This window comes from Martes martes (assembly GCF_963455335.1).
Source record: "Martes martes genome assembly, chromosome: 11".
Classification (NCBI taxonomy): Eukaryota; Metazoa; Chordata; class Mammalia; order Carnivora; family Mustelidae; genus Martes; species Martes martes.
In genome coordinates this window covers 37,812,969-37,833,999 of record NC_137899.1, presented here as the reverse complement: position 1 = coordinate 37,833,999, position 21,031 = coordinate 37,812,969, and the positions used below count along the sequence as shown (strand labels likewise).

General features: G+C 35.2%; 1 protein-coding gene across 1 annotated transcript in view; it reads right to left on the bottom strand.

Moving 5' to 3' along the window:
- AKAP9 (A-kinase anchoring protein 9) overlaps positions 1–21,031 on the bottom strand; it is a 187,950-nt gene that overhangs the window by 12,915 nt on the left and 154,004 nt on the right. Inside the window, exons 31-46 of the mRNA XM_080818398.1 lie at positions 20,583–20,735; positions 20,044–20,223; positions 18,148–19,221; positions 16,663–16,803; positions 15,690–16,178; positions 15,213–15,276; positions 14,759–14,880; positions 14,009–14,200; positions 13,553–13,741; positions 9,812–9,956; positions 6,632–6,851; positions 5,771–5,921; positions 3,723–4,391; positions 3,096–3,304; positions 2,694–2,799; positions 5–187 (exon numbers count right to left, since the gene is read on the bottom strand). Of these exons, the coding sequence (XP_080674524.1) occupies positions 5–187; positions 2,694–2,799; positions 3,096–3,304; positions 3,723–4,391; positions 5,771–5,921; positions 6,632–6,851; positions 9,812–9,956; positions 13,553–13,741; positions 14,009–14,200; positions 14,759–14,880; positions 15,213–15,276; positions 15,690–16,178; positions 16,663–16,803; positions 18,148–19,221; positions 20,044–20,223; positions 20,583–20,735 (4,287 nt within the window). The remainder of the gene's footprint in view (positions 1–4; positions 188–2,693; positions 2,800–3,095; positions 3,305–3,722; positions 4,392–5,770; positions 5,922–6,631; positions 6,852–9,811; positions 9,957–13,552; positions 13,742–14,008; positions 14,201–14,758; positions 14,881–15,212; positions 15,277–15,689; positions 16,179–16,662; positions 16,804–18,147; positions 19,222–20,043; positions 20,224–20,582; positions 20,736–21,031) is intronic.

The window sequence follows — 21,031 nt, the reverse complement described above, 5'->3', positions numbered from 1 at the left end:
GTACATAATCTCTGTCAGCTCCTGTCTGTCGATACCACCTGATCTGTTCTTCTAGCTTCATAACCATATTTCTCAAATCATTCTTTTCTTCTGTCAGTTGGCTGATATGTCCTGTCAGCTCAGCATTTTGTCTCAGCAGTCTTTCAGTCAATGAGCCACAAGTACCACCTGGGGACACTAAGCTAGGCTAGAAAGATAAAATGGTATTAAGGTCGTAGAAGCACAGATGTTTATGAACAATGCACATAAACATGTGAACGGGCACTGAGAACAACAGATTTCATGAAGAAGTGGTGCTTGATTTGAGTCTTAAATAACTAGGAAGAATTTCACAAGTAGGAAAGAAGGAAGGGAAGGGCATCTGAAGCAGAAGGAATAGCATGTATAAAAGCACAATGGTTTTGTTTGAGAGAGTGTTGGTTTTAGGGAGCTACAAGTGGCTTGGTAAGGCACAAGTAAAGGCTGCCTTCACTTTATAGGTAACAGACCTAAATGTAGGCAGTGAAGAGCCATAAATGGCTTCTAGACAAGAAGGTGCCACAAATAAAATTTATGTTTTAGAAAAATTCCTTTGATAGCAGCATGCAAAGTACAGTAAATTAGGGAAGACCATCCCAGTGTTAGGTGGACACATCAGGAAGTCATTATAACAGTTCAGGTAAGAAATATTAGAAGCCTGAATAAAGGCAATGACTAAGGGCACATGGGACAGATATTTAGGAGGTAAAAGCATGAGACTTAGTTACCACTAGGACACAAAAGTGAGAGTGAAGGAAAGTGGTCTATGGTGACTTGCAACTTTATAAACTGGGCGGTACCAGGACCAGAAACATGGGTTGGGGACAGGAGGAGGAAAGAAAGATGATGCTCAGTTTGGAATGTGCCTATGAGGTTCCTAAGGGATAACTATGGGGTCCATTTCCCCAAGCAAAGAGTTCCTGTAACTCATGAAAATACAAACCTGGACCACAGGATAGAGATACAGACTAGAACCCCAGGCTTCTAGAAGATCAGGTCCATAAGGGTGAGACTTTTTTGTTTTTAAAGATTTTATTTATTTATTTGATAGACAGAGATCACAAGTAGGCAGAGAGGCAGGCAGAGAGAGAGAGGAAGGGAAGCAGGCTCCTTGTTGAGCAGAGAGCCCCATTTGGGGCTCGATCCCAGGACCTTGGGACCATGACTTGATCCGAAGGCAGAGGCTTTAACCCACTGAGCCACCCAGGCGCCCCAAGGGTGAGACTTTTATCAGATTTGTTCATTGTAGCTCAGAACCCAGGATAGTACCTGGCATATAACAAGTGCCTGATATAAGTATCTTCTGTTCAATAAATAAGTCTACTGAGAACTCAGGCTGTGGAAATGAACGAGCTTTCACAGAAAAAAAACATGATGAGGATAGGAGGAAGAGGAATTCATGAAGATGACTGATGAAAGAAAAGGAAGAAATAAAGAGAATATTGTCACAAAAGGTAAAAAAAAGAGGATTTTTAAGATGGGAGAGGTCAAAAGTGTCAAATGCTATAAAGAAGTCAAGAAAGACAGAGAATGAAAAGATTTATCAGATTAGTCAACTGAAGACACTGGTGGCATTCTATGCGTGGTTTTGAGAGTGGTAAGGGTAGAAGCCAGACTATTCTTGCAAAAAACTTCCTTATTATAACACAATAAAATGTTACTATAATTACTCAATATTGATAATTAAAGTTAATTTCCCCTCAAATTTTCACTCTCTTCTATTATGGAAAAGCAAATTATTATTAATGTTTAAAATAAGTGAAAAGATCAAGTTAAAACGCTTTAGAAAATACAGTGCCAGTTTCAAATGATTCATACAGCTCCATTCAAACTGTTCTTGATATCTCATAAAGATTTGTTTAAAAAATTAGATTAAATTAAAAAAAGAATACTTATAGATAAGTACAATATATTTTATATGTACATACATGCATATACACACACATACATATCTATACTATAAATGCCATCCATATATCTATACACACACAGACATAGAGAGACAACAGATACCACATGTTTTGATGAATAATCTGTTTTCAAGTAGAGAACCACATTATAGGTGAGTACTTCATTAGAAGTGTGTGCCTGTGCTACACACAGATATATTTACCCCAAAGATACAGATGTACTGAAAAGAAGGGCCATATGTACCCCAATGTTCACAGCAGCAATGGCCATAATCGCCAAACTATGGAAAGAGCCAAGATGCCCTTCGACAGATGAATGGATAAAAAAGATGTGGTCCATATATACAATGGAATATTACACCTCCATCAGAAAGGATGAATACCCAACTTTTGTATCCACATGGACGGTACTGGAGGAGATAACGCTGAGTGAAATAAGTCAAGAAGAGAAAGTCAATTATCATATGGTTTCACTTACTTGTGGAGCATAAGGAATAACATTGATGATATTAGGAGAAGGAAAGGAAAAGTGAATTGGGGTAAATCAGAGGGGGAGAAGAAGCATGAGAGACTGTGGACTCAGAAACAAACTGAGGGTTTTGGAAGGAAGGGGGGATGGAGGGATGGGTGCGCCTGGTGGTGGGTATTAAGGAGGGCATGTACTGCATGGTGCACTGGGTGTGGTGCATAAACACAGAATCTTGGAACACTGAAGAAGTAAAATTAAGTTAAAAAAAAAAAAAAAAAGAATTTTTAAAGTCTTACCTCTTCCCCTGGCTGGCCAGTTAACTTCTGTAGTTGTAAAATAATTCCATCAATATTTTCCTGAACCCACATGAAATCTTCATCATCGGCTGTTTCAAACTGTAGTCTTCAAGAAAAAGATAAAAAGTCAAAACACACCTTTCTCAGTTAGTGGTGCTGACCAGCACAAACTTAACAGATTCGGTGGCACTCTGTTTCACCTATCTTCTCCCTTACATTAAAGTGCTCTCTTTCCAGGGCTCAAGGTGTTCAGATATGTTAAAAGAATACCATCTCCTAATGCGAACATACATTAACTTTAAAATTTCAATTCCCCACCCTTGGCTGGCTATTAGTGAGGGGTAGGTTCTATCCAGTTTGTCTAAGAATGCCATTTCCAAACATCAGGAGGAATAGTCTAACCTATTGGAGGCTTTCTGGGCCAGATGCTGCAGTTTTGAAGCCACACGTTGAAGCTTTTGTCTGATGATTTCTAATTCATGATTATAGCCAGCTCCTCCCTCATTCATTTCAATCAGCTTAGGATAACTTGATTCCTCTGTGTCTCCTTCCATTTTCTGTTGAAGAACCCAATTTCTAGTTCGATCACTGGTTAAACTCCATGTGGTTGGCTAGCAATTTTTGGCAGAAAAAGAAAAAAGCAGTAAATATAAACGAACAGTGAATCACATTTTTTCTCAAGGGAACACACTTATGGTTTAGACTCCAAATAAGTTTCCATGAATTTCCTTTTTAAAAAAAAATCATTTGTTCCTAACTATTTATTTTTATTTTTTAAAAGATTTTATTTATTTATTTGAGAAAGAGAAAGACTGAGAGAACAAGTGAGAGGAGGGGGAGAGGGAGAAGCAGACTCCCTGCAGAGCAGGGAGCCTGACGTGGACTCCATCCCAGGACCCTGGGATCATGACCTGAGCCATCTAGACGTCCTGTCCGTAACTGTTTAAATAATTTAGTCCAGTACTAAATTATATGTTCAAAGGGCTGTAGTATTCTCTTACAAAATATTTTAAAACAGTATCAATTTACCTCATTAAGATTCTGATAGAGAATTCTTCTACTTTCTCGTTTTTCTTCTCGTTCTAGTTCTTGTTTCTGGAATTCCTGCATAATTCCCTGCAGTCGCTTTCCTTCAAGGTCTAACTTATAGACTTGTTGCCTTTTCTCCTCCAGCTGGCGCTGAAGATCTTCCACTTTGGACTGGAGCTCATGCATTTTTTTCTGTCCCTCAGTGTTAGCCTCTTGTTCTGTCTGCAACGTCTTCCTGTGAACCTGCCTATCCTTTTCCATTTGCTGTCTTGTTTGCAAAGAATCCAGTTTATATTTCTCGGTCTCATTTAACAATTCTACTATGCGACTATGTTTCTCCTCCAGCTGTTTCTGTAGCTCTTTAAGGAGGTCCTCAGAGGGTAGGGAGGGCCGAGGCTGCCCACTATCATCACTGCTCTGTAAGTGAGCATGCAACTCCCGCTCCCTATCCAGGGTACTACTCATTTCCCGTATTCGAACTTTCTCAGATTCAAGAAGTACTTGAAGCTCTAAGTTTCGACCTCGTTCTTCTGATAACTGGGCATCATGTAGCACTCTCTGTGATTCTATTTTCTCCTGTGATTCATTAAGTAGTTGTTTCTGTTGCTCCAAAAGTAGATTTAGCTGAATATTCCTTTGTTTCTGACCCTCAAGTGAAAATTTCAAATCCTTGTAGAAGAAAGTTGAATTTAAGAATTGGTTAGTATTATTAAAAATCCTTTGTAAGTATACTGTAATTATCCTTTATTAATACAAAGTTGGTAGTATTTGGTAATAGAACTGATTATCCAGGTTACTAAATTTTCAATGGTTAGAGCTTAATTATTTGGACAGCCAGATGATTTTCATCAAAGAATATAAACAAAATATAGATAAGCTAAATAATACTTTCTCTCCAAACATTAACCATATCTAGTCAAGGAATATGAAGCAGGGTATATTCCGTCTCGAAATAATGACTTAAAAAAAAAAAAGATTTATTTATTTATTTGACAGAGACAGAGATCACAAGTAGGCCGAGAGGCAGGCAGAGAGAGAGAGGAGGAAGCAGGCTCCCTGCCAAGCAGACAGCCCGATATGGGACTCAATCTCAGGTCCCCGAGATCATGACCCGAGCCGAAGGCAGAGGCTTAACCCACTGAGCCACCCAAGCGCCCTCAAAATAATGACCTTTAAAAATATAAATATTTCCAATATAATGTGACATGATTTCCTGAAAAGTCTCATGTTGTCCAATGTCACATATTAAAAATAACAGGGCTTATGGGGAAAGCAGAGTTAAGGACAAACTACTGAAAACTTACACAAATTTGTAATAATAAAAAATAGAAATCAGTACTCAAGAGGACATCCTGTCCTGCCAGGCAGAGACTCACTATGCCTGAAGGCTACTAAGATGGACATTCCAAAAAAAAACAAAAACAAAAACAAAAAACCCCAACAAAACAAAACAAAAAGTAATAGGGCAGAAATGCCAGCTACTTGGTTTTTTAGCATACAGCTAGTGAGCACCACATGTGAATGGAAGAAGAGCTCTGAGCCAGTGGGGCCACCATAAACATGGGCCCTGTGGGTGCAGTACAACCTGCCCTGAGCTGTGGGCTGTGCAAGGCTGGGCTGTGCCTCTTTGGAGTGAAGAGGCTTCGTTTTCAATTTTTTAAAAATGTAACAGTGAGGGCTCCTGCTGCTAGAGAGGTGTCACTGTTCCCCTTTCTAGGAGAAAACTAGAACCAAAACTCCTTGGAGTTAAACTGAAAGGGATGCGCTATTTATCAAATTGAATATGCACTAACTCAAATTCTCCAAACACACATTGTAGAAGAACAGTCTGTACGCACCCCTCATGTAGCAAAATAAAACTCCATCACACCATTAGCATTTCCTAGATAGATATTTAGACAACATAATAGTATTCCATATACGGTAAACAACTTACTGTATCTCGTAGAGTCTAAGCCTGACATTTTAGAAAGAGGAAAGTCTCAAGACTCTCTCTCTTCTGTTGTTTTGGATTTTCCACAGACATTTAAACACAAAGGTAACAATACCTCAAGTTCTTCTTTATCCCGCTCTTCACTGCGTCCTAGTTTGGCTTTCTCCTTCTCCAAAGCCCACTGGAGCTCTCTGGACTTTTTCTGTTCACTTGCTAATGTGTCATTAAGCAAATGTACTTCATCGGTTTTATCTTTGACTTCCAACCTAAATGAGACAATTGAACTTTTATAAAATCACTTTAACCAAGTTTATATTGAGAGAAAGAACTTCCACTGAAAAGTGGAGGTATATTATAAACTATTTAATAGGAAAATACTAGCCACATGAAGATTAAAGATTTCTGACTGTGGTTTATTTCAAATTAACTGTTTCTAGTAATACAACTTTTAACTATGATTTAGCACTGTATACAATTTATTTTTACAAAATAACATTAATAAAAATTTTCCTCTTTTACTGAAGGGAAAACAGTGGGAACCACCACTGTTAACGTGTCCTTGGTAAGTAGACTATCTCACTATTTACACCAACAACTTATCCTTTTCACAAGCGTTATATTTTAAAACATTTTGTATATTTTAGGTAAATGAACCACAAATTTTACTGACATCATAAATATCACTTCAAATTACTTGGTGGTAAAACAGAAGTCAAAATTATTTATCTTATACAATAAGTGTCCAATAGAACTGACCCCACAGCAGAGAATATGCCAATACCTAATGAATTTATCATTTGGAAAAATTTGGGGGTTTTTCCTTTCCACTGTAGTTTTTCCTATAAATAACAAAGTTTCAAGTTATTTACACTTTATGTATAATGTTATGCTTTTATAAGATCTGCACAATGTCTGTGATTAAAATTACTCCATTTCCTTCACCCAAATAGGTTTATAATAAGGAAGCCTGACATACCTGAAGGCTTCTAATTCCTTTAGGTGCTTATGTTGTGCCTTGAGTGTTGTTTCTAGTTCCAGTTTAGTTTGTGCAAGTTCACTCTTCAGCTCAGCAACCACCATTTTCTCAGAACTCAGTTGTTCCTGCAGCTCTGCTGCTCTGTCTTTCACACTGTTGAGCTCCACTTGCATCTCCAGCATCTGAGACTGCTTCTGCTGTATATTATACTCCAAGAGCTCTAAATGGAAAATTATTAATACTTAAATTATAATCTTACAACCCATATTTGGTTTATAACTATTTTATTGATGAGAACTGATTGTTGATTTAGGAGATATCTGCAAAGCAAATGTGAAAAGATTACAGTCAAAGTTGCCAATTTATAAAAATACGTATCATGAATATTTTCCTCGTAGTGCTAATGGTCAAGATTTCGGAACTATAAATACATAAGAATGATAACAGTTTAACAAAATATATTAATCAATGCAAGACATGAAATAAAAGAAACGCCAGATGTTCACAAATACTATACACAGAAGTGTGTATCTGCTCAAGTAGAATTTCAATAGCTCACACTAAAAAACGCCAATAATTATTGAGAGCCACACAAAGCACTTGCAGGAGTTTGGTATGTAACCATGACTACAGTGCTGAGCACGGCTTGCTGGTTTTGTTTAGCACCCTTTTGCAGACAGTCCCTAGGAACTTTACTGTCATAGAAGACTGGATCACAGTTTGTTCTTTAAACACCAAGAAAACCCCTGCTACAAGTCTGTTACAATGAAAACAAATGAAAATATTTAAATCCCTAAGTAAAATAAATGAAAAAAATGTTAAGAAATATGCACCAGGAGGCTGCTTTTGCAAAAAATACAAACCTGTACACATAAGGCATTAATAAAGGTCTGCAGATAAATATATTTACCTAGGTGTTAAGAGTTGGATTAACAGTAGGATTTAGGAGATTCTAAGGGGGTACCCTATTCTTTTGTTTTACTCTATTCTTTTTTTACTTTTTTTACTCTTTTACTTATTTTTACTCGTTTACTTGTTTACTCTATACTTTTGTTTTACTCTATTCTTTTGTTTCTCCGTTCTACCTTGAATGTATTTTCAACTTAAAAAATTTTATCAAAGTTCATCACTTTATATTACAATTCACTGATTTTAGGAGATAGGAATAACACTGGCCTTAGAAGACAATCATGTTAAAGCTTTTTTTCTTTTTAAAGATTTGTTTATTTGAGAGAAGGAGAGAGCACAAGCATGAGGCACAGAGAAGAGAAGGAGAGAGAATCCCAAGCAGAATGTGCTGAGCACAGACTCTATCTTAGGACCCTGAGTTCATGATCTGTAACAAAACCAAGAGTTGAACGCACAACCAATCGCCCCTCAGGCGCCCATTAGTGTAAGATTTTAAAACTGTTTCTTAAGGGTGCCTGGGTGGCTCAGTGGGTTAAAGCCTCTGCCTTCGGCTCAGGTCATGGTCTCAGGGTCCTGGAATGGAGCCCTGCATCGGGCTCTCTGCTCAGCAGGGAAGCTGCTTCCTCCTCTCTCCCTGCCTGCTTCTCTGACTACTTGTAATCTCTGCCTATCAAATAAATAAATAAAATCTTTAAAAAAAAACCTATTTCTTAGAAGAAGCTAAGGATGTACAAATATAAATATGTATCTATATTTTCAATGGTGTTCTATTTAACTTAAATAATAACAAAGTAAAATAATACTAGTCAAGTTTCTAAAAATAATCTTCAATTAATCTTACATCTAAATATAAGATATATATGACCTCATTACACCTGTTTTCTCTGAGATATTTTAAGATCTGTAAAATTTTTAGTTGTTCAATGACAAATATGAGACTACGGTATAACTTTCAAAATTTGTAAAAGCATAGGTATTTCTGCCATTGTATCAAACAAAACTGAAGATTAAAATGTCTCTTCACTAGATCTGGTGAAAATTAGATTGTATTTAATCCCTACTGATTTCCATCCACAGCTCAACTTATTTTAACAGACAAAGGTCTGACAATGTCTGACAATGTCAACTACCAACAAATAAGTGAAGCAACAGAACTCTCTTACTCAGCTACTCAGCTGGCAAGCATACACACTGACAGGACCACTTTGGATTACAAAATAAATGTGAAATGATGTATTCTATGACTCAGCAATTCCACTCCTGGGAGTGAATATATATACCCAGAAAACTCATGTTACGTATGCAGCAGCAAAATAGTGTAACAATGTGCAGAATAGCACTGGCTTTAACAGCTAAAAAATAGAAATAACCCAAACAGTCAACCACAGAATGGATATATAAACTGTAAGAATTCTGTACAGTAACAAAAGCAAATGAACTGGAGATAAATGCAGTAACTTAGAAAAATATTATAGAGAGGTAAAAGAAGCAAGATACAAATACATACAGAATAATAAGTTCAAAAGCAGGAAAACTTCAAACTTACAAGGTTTAGGAATACACAAATAAGTAGTAAAACTAAAGAATAATCAGGATAATGGTTCCCTCTAGATTACCATAGTGGAGTGTGTTTGGGAAGGAGCTTCTGAGCAGAGAGCCTGATGCAGGGCTTGATCCCAGGATCCTGGTGCCCCTTAATGGACTACTTTTAAACAACCTGATCAAAACAATGCCTATTCATCTTAAGTTTTAAATATATCTGTTTAAAAACCAATTGGAGGGGCACCTGGGTGGCTCGGCGGGTTAAAGCCTCTGCCTTCGGCTCAGGTCATGGTTCCAGGGTCCTGGGATCAAGCCCCGCGTTGGGCTCTCTGCTCAGCGGAGAGCCTGCTCTCCCCCCTCTCTCTGCCTGCCTCTCTGCCTGCTTGTGATCTGTCTCTCTCTGTGTCAAATAAATAAATAAAATCTTTAAAAATAAATAAATAAACCCCAACTGGACAATCCTTTAATTCCCAGAGTCATTAATGTAGATTATTTCCAATATAATGAGAATGAGAAGAAAATGTGACTAAAAGGAAATGTGTGTATCTGTTTAAAAACCAACTGGACAATTCTTTATTTCCCAGAGTCATTATTTCCATTATATGAGAATGAGAAGAAAATGTGACTAAAAGGAAATGTGTTTTAGATGAATAATAATACAAAGAAGGAAAACAGAGTGAAATAGTTCACTTATTTGCTGCCATCATGTGAGACTGACATACAACATACCTTGGCTTGGTTGATCATTCTCTTGCTCTCTTTTCAGAGTAATTTTCCTACCATTCATTTGAGCATGCAGTGCTTGAATTTCAGATAACAAACTCCTTCTGTCTGCTTTTTGGATGCATTCCATAGCTGCTTGATATTCAATACTCTATAATAATGCAAAGCAAAAAATCAAACGAAGAGAGTTGTAAAGACAATAATACTAACAATTAGGAAGTCTGAAAAAAAAAAAAAAAAAAAAAACCAACCACCACCAAAAACATAAATGGAATGCACATGCTGAAATTTTGGAAAGATGTTAATTTTCTCTTCCTATTCATTAGGATTTACTTTTTAATTGTTAATCTTCACATTTACTTTGAAAATTTTCAAACATACAACAAAACAAGAAGAATATAATAAACACTCATGTACACAGCCCAAGAAATAGCACCTATCAGCTAAAGCTGCCTCTATACAACTCCCTGAACATTTCCTCTGTACCACCTGCTTGAGAAATACTCAAATTCTAAGTCTGGTGTTATTTTCATGTGCTCTGTGCATTATCTTATATATACACATGCATACAGTATGTTTTGCATGCTTTAAAACTTTGTATAAATGGCATCATATGGTATATTCACCTTTGCATAATTTGTCTTCACTAAATGAATTTAAGTGAACTTCATGTTGGTGAACCATCTGGGTTGGCACATACAGCTCTATTTCACAATCATTTTCAATGTTAGATAGCATTCATAGTATGAAGTATACAGTACATTTTGAGTATCTTTTCATACACTTATTGGATACTTTTTTGTGCACCTATTTGTATCATTTGTTCATTTTTCCAGTGGTGGTTTTATTCTCATTGGATATTTGGTCAGTAGTTTCCTTTCCTTATGATGTCTTTGTATGGTTTAAGATTCAGCAATAATGAGACCTGGGTGGCTCAGTCGTTAAGTGTCTGACTCTTGATTTCGGTTCAGGTCACGATCACAGGGTTCTGAGACTGAGCCACATGTCGGGCCCGAGCTCAGCATGGAGCCTGCTTGAGATTCTCTCCCTCTGCTCTTCCCCCTGCTCACATATGCTTTCTCTCTTTCAAATAAATAAATCTTTAAAAAAAAAAAAAAGTAGAAGAGGAATCAGAGCAGTACTGGTTTCACAGAATGGGCTGGGAAGTGTTCCCTTCTCTTCTTAATTTTAAAAAAGAGTCTGTGAAGGACTGGTATTATTCTTTAAACATCTGGTAGAATTCACCAGCAAAGCCAGCTGATCATAGACTTTCTTTTATTTTACCTTCATTAAAGTAATGAGTCACATGAGTTATTTTTAATGGTATGCTACCTTTGCATTCCTGAGTAAGCATAAGGTGACTGTGTCTCTAAAAAATATACAAGGATTTGGTTTGGTATTTTGTTTAAGAATTTTGCATCTATGTTCATGAATAAAACAGACCCATAGGTTTTCTTTCTTATATTTTCTTTGTCTGACTTTGGTAACAGGGTTATATTATTAGACTCTTAACATAACTGCAAGGCATTCCCCTAGTCGTCCAACAATGGGAAGCATACGTTTAATACTGGAATTAGCTATTCCTTGAATGTATGCTGACTTCACCTGTAAAACCATCTGAACTTGGTGTAATTCTTTTGGGTAAATTTTTTTCAACTATTTTTTGTTATTTTGACATAATTTCGCCTACAGAAGAGCTCCAAAAATTGTGCAAGGAATTCCCATGTATCACTCATCCAAATTCTCTAAATGTTAACTACATTTGTTTTACCACTCTCTCTGTGTATATATATCTCTGTATGTACGTATCTACACACATACACATCATTATTTTTCTTTTCTAAAATGTGTGAAGATAAGTGGCAGACAGATGCTCCTTTACCCCTAAGAACTGTAGTGTATATTTCCTAAAAACAAGAACATTCTCTTACACAGTATAATTATAAAAGTAGAAATTAATCTACATAATACTATTATTTAATGTATAAAACTTATTATTTCCCATGTGCCCTTCAGCCAGTATTCTCTGATGCTCACATCTAACATAACTATGGTACATTATCAAAACTAGGTTTAGACATTGGTACGACTCTATTTAAATCACAAGGCTTACTGAGATTTCATTAATTTTTACACATAGTCATTCACTCTCCTGGTGTATAGTACTTTGAAATTTTGTCACATGTCTAGGTTTTAGTCACCACCACCATAATCAGGATACGGAACTGTTTCATCACCACAAAGAAACTCCTTCGTAGTCACAACCTTTCCCAAGCTATAATCCCTGATAACCACTGATCTGTTCACTCTCACTGTAATTTTGGCATTTCAAACATTGTATAAGAGGTTTAGAGTATCAATAGTCTATTCCTTTTTAATTGCTAAGTAGTATTTCATTGTATGGATGTACTTTGTTTATCCGTTTACCTGTCAAAAGACATTGGGTTGTTTCCAGTTTTAGAGTATTACAAGTAAAATTGCTATGACTGTTCTTGTATAGATCTTAATGGAGATATAGTTTTCATTTCTGATAAACACCTACGAGAATATGACTTCTAGGTCATACAGTAAGTATCCATATATTTAACCTTATAAGAAACTGTCACTCTCCAGAGTGACTCTCCCATTTTATATTCCATTCAGTAATGTGTGTGATGCAATTTCTCTACATCTTCACCAGCACTTGGTATTTCCCCTAATTTTTATTTTGGCCATTCTGATAGATATATAGTGGCCTCAATTTGTTTTGGTCTAATATATGCTTGTGCATAGATTTCAGTTATGCACAAAAGTGAGGTAGTATACTACGTATCAGGAAGTACATGATGTCTGGTTGTTCTATTACTGTTGATACTAATTCTGACCACTTGATTAAGGTGGTATCTGTAAGGTTTTCCGCTGAATAATTACTGCTTAAGTTATTACTATGACGTTTAATAAAGTGTGATCTTTCTTCATCATTTCTTTTATCCACTCTCTGGCATTCTATTTTAAGAAAGAATTTTTATCCATTTATTTATATTAGTATGAATCCATGAGTTCTTATTTCACTTTTTGGTTTATAATCTGTCACTATCATTATTTAGTATGATGTTCCAGTTGTCCTAAATGTGGACACTGGAAACTCCTTCAAGTTGGCTTCTGTGATCTTTTCTATTTAAAAAGTTCTCTAAGCACAGAGATGAAGAACTATCTAGTGCTACTCATCACAAGAAGACTGTATTTCATGCAGAGAATATATGTGATAAGCTTCGTTTAGGCATGAGTTATACAGTGCTCTTGGCCATGAGTACGACATTAATGAATTAGTGATACTTAGTACATAAAGTGTCTTTAAAAAGAAACCCACACAAAACAGAATTATGTATTGGTTGGTTGACAAATGACATGATCAGGGGCTCACAGGAACCCACCCGCTGTATTTTCCCTAGTAGCAATGGCTCAGCAGTCACAGCAACTTTACAGAATCTAATTACTGCAGACAACGAGAACTGACCATCACTTACTTCTACCTTCTTTGGGCTTATTCTGTTGCTCTTTTCTAACTAAGTTGGATGAATAGCTCCTTATTTTTCAGTGTTGCTTAGTTTCTAACATAAGATAAAACATTTAAGGTAATAATCTTCCAATATTCTTAGTGGATCCTGTTAAAATTTTAACTTTCAGACCTTCTCCAAAAATAATCCATAACTCACTTGCTTATTACTATTAAAAAGCATTCTTTGTTTCAAAGTTTTATTTTAATACCTGTTCTTCTATTCTCTGTTCCAAACAGTTTAATAATCCAACTGCATCTCTAGTACATAGACCTGTCAGCTCAGTCTGAAATGCAGCTAGTAAAACACTGCGTTCCTTTAAGAAAACTTGTTGAAGAGCAAGCAGAAGTTCGCCTCGCCAATCTGGGGAGCCCTCATGCGACTGGGAACCATCATAAACCTAGCAGAGTATAAAAAACAAAAGTCAGTTTTCAAATAAGCATGTTTTAAAAAAACTCTAAAAATGATACTTATCTACCAACCAAAATAAGTAGTAGAGGCCAAAAGTAAAGCATGGATTTGCTTCCAAGTGTGTGGCTTGTGGCATTTAAATGATATGTAGTAATTCATGTGTAATTACATAATAAAAGACAATAACTTAATCTGTAAAGTGCCTTATTATTAGTAAAAGTCATATAAAACTATTAAGATACACAATATTGAGTACCTCGGCATCTCTTTGCACTTGCATTTTGGTAATTAAATCCTTAAGAGATGAGATTGTATTGAGATAAGCTCTTCTTTCTTCTAGCCAAGATTCTGACACTTGCTGAACAGAATGGTCCTCTCCATCACTATAGGGAGACTCAGTGAGGGAGAGCACCTGCATGCCTTCATTATGGACAGCTCTCAGTAATCCCTAGAAATAAAAACCCAAAGGCCAAAATTCTGACAACTTCTTCAAAGACAGACATACAAAGAAATATAAATTTTAAGCAGGGTGGCTTTATCTAGTTAGACTACTTGGAAGAGCCACTGTAGGAAGAAAACACCAGGCTACCATTACTAACTGACTTTTTCTTATGGAGGGGATGTAAGTCTATGACTTTGTGTAGCTCTCACCTGCAAGTTCTTTCTACTTAACTGATATGCTCTTCTTGGATTTAATGATTAGCCACTAATCTAGCCAAAAGAAGTAAGTAAGAGATAAATTCTACTGCTGGGGATGGCTTTAATAATTTTGGCACTCAAAAATACCAGGGATAAAAACTATTTTTAAAAATCTTTAGATAAATAATTATTAAATACATTGTACTTTATTACCTGCAAAATACAGGAATTACACTAAACAGATTCTAAAGATTCGTTCTTACTTTGCGATTCTCTCTTCAGAGAACAATATACATTCTAAAAACCTGCTATGTTCAATATAGAAAACACACAGACTAAGTTTCACTAAAAGACTGTCTTTCAGTACCTTTATTTTCTTCGGAAATGAATCTGTTGAACCTTCACCTTCATCTCCTCGGTCTTCTGATGCTATGTCAAATCCCTGACTTTGTGTAAGATAAATTCCCTGACCCCAGTCTGATCCAGAATCTAAAATAAAGAAAATGACCACTGACTATTAAAAAGAAACAAATACTTTTTAAGTAAGTACTAAAAAAAATGTCAGAAATGTATATAACTTGGGCGCCTGGGTGGCTCAGTGGGTTAAAGCCTCTGCCTTCGGCTCAGGTCATGATCTCAGGGTCCTGGGATCGAGCCCCACATTGGGCTCTCTGCTCAGCAGGGAGCCTGCTTCCCCCTCTCCCTCTGCCTGATTCTCTGCCTACTTGTGATCTCTCTTTCTCTTCGAATAAATACATAAAATCTTTAAAAACAAAAAACAAAAAGCAAAACAACAAAAAAAAGAAATGTACATAACTTACCACTGGAACATATTTCTCTAGTTTGGTAAGCATCAGAGTGTGTTAATTCAGGAACTGAGGATCCCTAATTAGAGAACACAGAAGAATACATAACGTTTTTTGCTTTAATAAAAATAAAAATAGGACCCAATGAATAGTTGTGATCTTTTATAGTGCTGTCAAAACACAAATAAGAGACTCAATTAAATCATACATTTTACAATAAATGGGACTATCCGTGGTTTAAAAGTCTTCAATTTTTTTCCAAATGGATATTACCACAAGAAGTCATTCATGAGTTAAGGAATAATATGGTGCTCCAAATTTGCAGAAGAACTTTGTGGAAAGTTATTATCTGACTACACAATGGAAAGATTAAAAACTGCAATTTTATCTAAGGAAAAGATTACCCAAATTTCTTTTTCTGTTAAAAACAAAGAATGGCAGGGGGGGAAAGCACACAACTTTGAAAAAACACATATTATGAAAACCAAATACCTCTTTAGATCTCAGACACTGTATCACTGCCTTCAAGGAACCACATTCCTCTGTCAGCAACTGAACAGCAACATAATGCTCTCTCTTTAAGGTTTCAGTTTCAGAAATATGTCTGGATTCCATATCCAAAATTTCAGCAGCATGTAGTTCTTGCATCTGCTCAATTTTTTCAGTAAACTGATTGATTATTTCAGTGACTTCTTCTGATGAACACTCACTCTGTAAATCAATTTGGATTCCTACATTTCTAACAAGAACTTGTGGAGTCTGACTGCTGCTATTAACCTTGAGGGTCCCCTCCATCTGGGATGCCAAACTTTTATCCACGTTAGTAGGAAGTGGTTCTAATATGCAGACTTTTCTGTTTTCCTGTACCTCAGTCTTATCTTCTTTTTCTAAGAAGGAGGATAATTTCTCTTTTGCTTCTGTGAGTTGATTCCTAACTTGGCTTAAATCTTTCTGAAGAGATGCCATATTTGTCTCTTTTACCTAAAACATAATGAATAGAACAGTAGAACATTCAATTAAAAATATTAAATGTAGAATTTTGGGTAGGGAGGAGAGACTATTCATGCATATTAATATGCTCATTTTCCTCAGAATAATATGATAAATATTTCAGAAACACTCATAGATTCTATATAAATTTGTATATATGTATAGTCATAGTTACCATAGAAGTGAAATTATTTTATCAGCTTCTTTTGGTATTTGTGGGATAAAGAGCTCTCTTTAATATCTTTCTCCTCATTCATTAACAGACTAGAGACTAAAAGCATCTTTCTATAAAAGATTCAAAGAAAACCAAGCAAGAACATGCTAGTAAAGAAATTTATTGTAACTTTTCATCAAAGCCACAAAAGATTTTCTTTTCCAGCTTTTTGGTTTCTTTTTTTACAGAAGAGAATATACTTCAAAATGAAATTAAGATATGTAAAAATAAGTTAAATAGGACGTATGTTACTTATTTTACCAAAAGCTCTTCCTGAAGCTTTTCTGCTTTCTCTTTGTAATTGGCAAGTTCTTCTTTGATAGCTGATGATTCAGCTCTAAGAGCCTCAAGTTGACAACAAAATCCACTTTCTTCACTGGTATCAATAGGCTCAGTAGTTGCCTGAATTGCAGTGGAAAACATTTAAAAACACATTATTTTCAAAAGATAGAGCCAAGTTCAAAAGCACTTATACATTCTAATGAAGCTTTTTCCAGAATGACTGCTTGTCAGATAAAAGGGTGTAGAAATGATTCATGTTCTTTCAACAAATAGGAAAACTTTTTAAGGAACTATCATTTTATGTTCTTGAGACAGTAAAGAAAAAATTATTTTCTGGGAGTCAAAGATACATCATGTTAGTATATAATCCTAAACATTTATAAATTATTAGTGAAAGTATTGTTACCATTCAGAACACTTAAAAAAAAAAAGATTTTATTTATTTATTTGACAGAGAGAGATCACAAGTAGGCAGAGAAGCAGGCTCCCTGCTGAGCAGAGAGACCAATGTGGGACTGGATCCCAGGACCCTGAGATCATGACCTGAGCCGAAGACAGAGGCTTAACCCACTGAGCCACCCAGGTGCCCCAGAACACTTTCATATTTATATCACTTTCCTCAAAAAATACCAAGTCTTACTAAGATATTTCTTACAAGTTTTATATACATAGAAAGTCATGTTACTATTTTAATATGACTACAAGAATTTATACTTCCAGGGAGCTAGGACAAAAAAGCCTATTAAATGGAAAGAATTATCATACTTTGTCAAACAAATTATATATTTATAGAATCTTGCTGTTAGTTAATTGCCTACTATTCAAATAAGACCGTACATTTAGTACTCAAAATTATAAATATATAAAGTGTGAATTTGAAAATTAAAGTCCTTCTACTATCTCTGCCCTATGCTAAGAAATAAAGGCCATTTCAGATCTTTACATAAGTAGACTTAAAAGATAAGATAAAAATTATTTCTAAGAAAGGAAAGAACCTATTATCAGGTATAAAATCTCAAAAGCTAATGACTTATCACTGATATGTTACTTCAGTAGAATAGTAATATATTTTGATGTTTCAATTACTTAAAAGGCATGATCAAATAACATGCATGTTAGATGGAACAGGAAAAAAAAACCCACACAAGTTCCAGAAGACATTTGCTAATCTTAACATCTCTAACTTTCTTTTGACTGCTCTACTTAATATGAGTATGCTAGTGAAATAAATAACATGATTTCGAGATCACAATATAGTCTGTATCCATTATTTTAGTGATAATAATATGACTGTACAGAAAAGTAATATTTTTATAAAAACCCTCTATATATGAATTGCTAGATGTAAAGAACACCATATTTAATTTAAATTAGTAATCAGTTTAAGACCAACAAAAAAAGAGAATTCCTTATGGCATTTAAGTGAAAAAAAAACAAAAAACAAAAAACAAAAAACAACCTAACCTTGAAAACTTCAAAATCTCCTTCAGGGCTTCTTTTCCTTTCTTTACCTCCCTGGTTTATCTCCTCCTCCAATAACTTCTTTAGTTCTAGTAGCTTCTTTTCTTTCTCCAAAGCATTTTTCTTCACAATTTCTACCTGTTTTTTTTCTAAAATCAAACTAGTCTGCATTTCAACCACCTGGTTTTCTAATTCTGATATTCTTAAGGTTAATGCTAATACATCTGGGTCCATCTCATTGTCTCTTACTGGATTTAAATTCTGTACGTTCGTTCTTTCAAGTTCTGGTGAAACTGCTTCTTCGTCTTTACAGAGTTTTGCATATTCCTTAACTGCTTCAAGTTGGACTTGACTCACAAGAGCAGCAGCAACTTTTTCTTCAAGTATATTCTGTAGGTTTACAATCTTCCGTTTAAGCATTTCTGTTTCAGATTGGCCTTGTTCTTGCATATCCTTTATAAGTTTGTAACACTGGGTGAGTTCTAAGTCCTTTGCACTCACAGTGCCCTCAAGCTGCAGCACCTTTGTTTCCAAACTGTTTATGGAACTTCTGCTGTTTTCTTCAAAAGACGTGACGTAAGTCTGATTTTCTAGGGGTTTAAAGGCATTCTCAGTAAGGTGATCTTCCAGTTCAAGTTTGGTTTTACTCGGGTCATCTATGTCCATATTAACGCTTTTCTCTGGTACACTTTGGATTTTTTCCATTTTTTCACGTTCTCTCTTTAAGCTGCATAATTCTTGTGTTAGCTCGTTCATTTTTAAATTGGTTTCTTCAAGTACATTTTTCGTAAAAGCCATTTCTTCGTTAGTGGTTTCTACTTGCTGTTCCAAAGCCAGTTTTTCAGCTATTACCATATCCAACTGATGTTTTAAACTATCTGCTTCCTCTGGGAAAGGGTTGGCATCCATTGATGTTTTCTGTTCAATATTTGCCAATTCCTGTTGAAGTTTTTCAATCACGTCATTGAGCTGTTCAATTTCTTCTTCCCTACTTTTCTTCACACGTTCTTGATCACTCATCAAACATTCTATCTGGGTTTCAAGATCCCTTATCAGTTCATTTTTTTCTTCAATAACCTGTTAATGAAAACAAATAACAGACATAATGAATACGTATTTGCATTTTGGGAATTTTATTTTTTATTTTAAGGGCAGGATCTCAAAGGGTTGATCTCACACAAATAATACACTTCTCAGACATGTTAGATTAATTTTGATATAAACCAACAGTCCCCATCATATCAAACAAGGACCTTACTTCTAACTTTGTTCAGAAAGTTCTGTTAAATATAAAGTGATTTAAACATTAGTAGCTGATTTCCTATAAAGTCAGTATCAATACATTCTAATTGAAAAGAATGAAGTAGTAAAATAAAAACGGTTAACAGATGGTGTTATTATCTAATTCATATCAACTAGAATTTTTAATAGATTTTGTTAGAATGGTATGATGAAATCTGAGTCACCAGAGATTCTCTGGAAAACATAAAAAATCCTTGACAATATTAGGAGGGAATAAAAAATACACATAGCTTGTAAAGCCAATGTGTCTTTTTTTCTTTTTTAAGATTTTATTTATTTATTTGAGAGGGAGAGACAGAGAGAGGGAAAGAGTGAACGCACATGAGCACGCACATGCACAAGCACACAAGAACAGGGTGAGGGAGGAGGAGCAGGGCTCAATCCCAGGACAGTGGGATCATGACCTGAGCCGAAGGCATGCATTTAACCGACTGAGCCAACCAGGTGCCCGAAGCCAATGTGCCTTAATAAAATAAAATTAATGGGTAAAAGAGGATTAAGTTTTTTTCAGTTCTTATACTCAAAGAGAAGCTGAAAAACAGCATTTGCCCTTCAAAATTCTAGCTTAATTTCATATAATAATTTAAAACTATGTACCTTATTATCTGTTGTAATTTTAAGTTGATGCTGAAGTTTTGTAATTTGCTCATTTAATTGGTCAATTTCTATTTCTTTTTCCTGCATTATTTGAGCAAATTTTCCAAACAATCCATGTTGGTCCTGAGTAGAGATAGCATCAGATTCCTTTATGGCAAATCCCAATTTCTCCATTTCATCCTAGGGACAAAAAAACCCCCAATCAGTTGGATAGATCATTACATGTAATTTTCTGAATACTCTTTCAATTAAGTGTTACAAAAGATAAAGTGCCCAAAATGTACAAATAAAATCAGCAATCATATAGTAATTTTAAGTCAATAAATCTTAAAATATTTTGATAAAAGTTCTAAAAATTTTTTCATTTGTGATGAATTCAAATATTATGCTGGGTTGAAAATAAGTTCCATGGAAACCCATTTGCAGCGAATGTTCCTCTGTTAAGAATTATTTAGCAGCTAGACTCAGCAAGTGCTTGATACTAAGACAAGACAAAAATTATGAATTATTTATGAACAAAGTTTTTCTCAATTAAATACCTTAAATAATTTGTTTTCTTGTTCAAGTTCTTGAAGGCGGGTAGTAGATTCCTTTTTCTGTATTTCTAATTGCATATGGAGTTGCTGAACTTCTTCATTCTTATTTTCCAGTTCCTCTCTAAACTGCTCTAATTGTTCTTCTAAGTTTGTAATCTTTGATACCAAAATATCAAAAGGGAAGAGAAAAAAAATACCTGTTTATATAAATGTTTGTGAAAAGAGAATGAGAAGTTTTGAATTAGGTGTATAAAACATATATACTTAAGACATATGAACCATGAGAATAAAGGGGTTTCTCTAAGCCAGTATATAACTGTGTCGTTTCTAGGTATTTTCAAACTGATCACCCTTAAATCACTCCACTTAAAGCAAAGAGAAGAACTTCAGATGAAGGAAGGATTCAAGGGGCCATTTCTTACCTAAAATATTTTCTGACAAAGCAGAAGAAG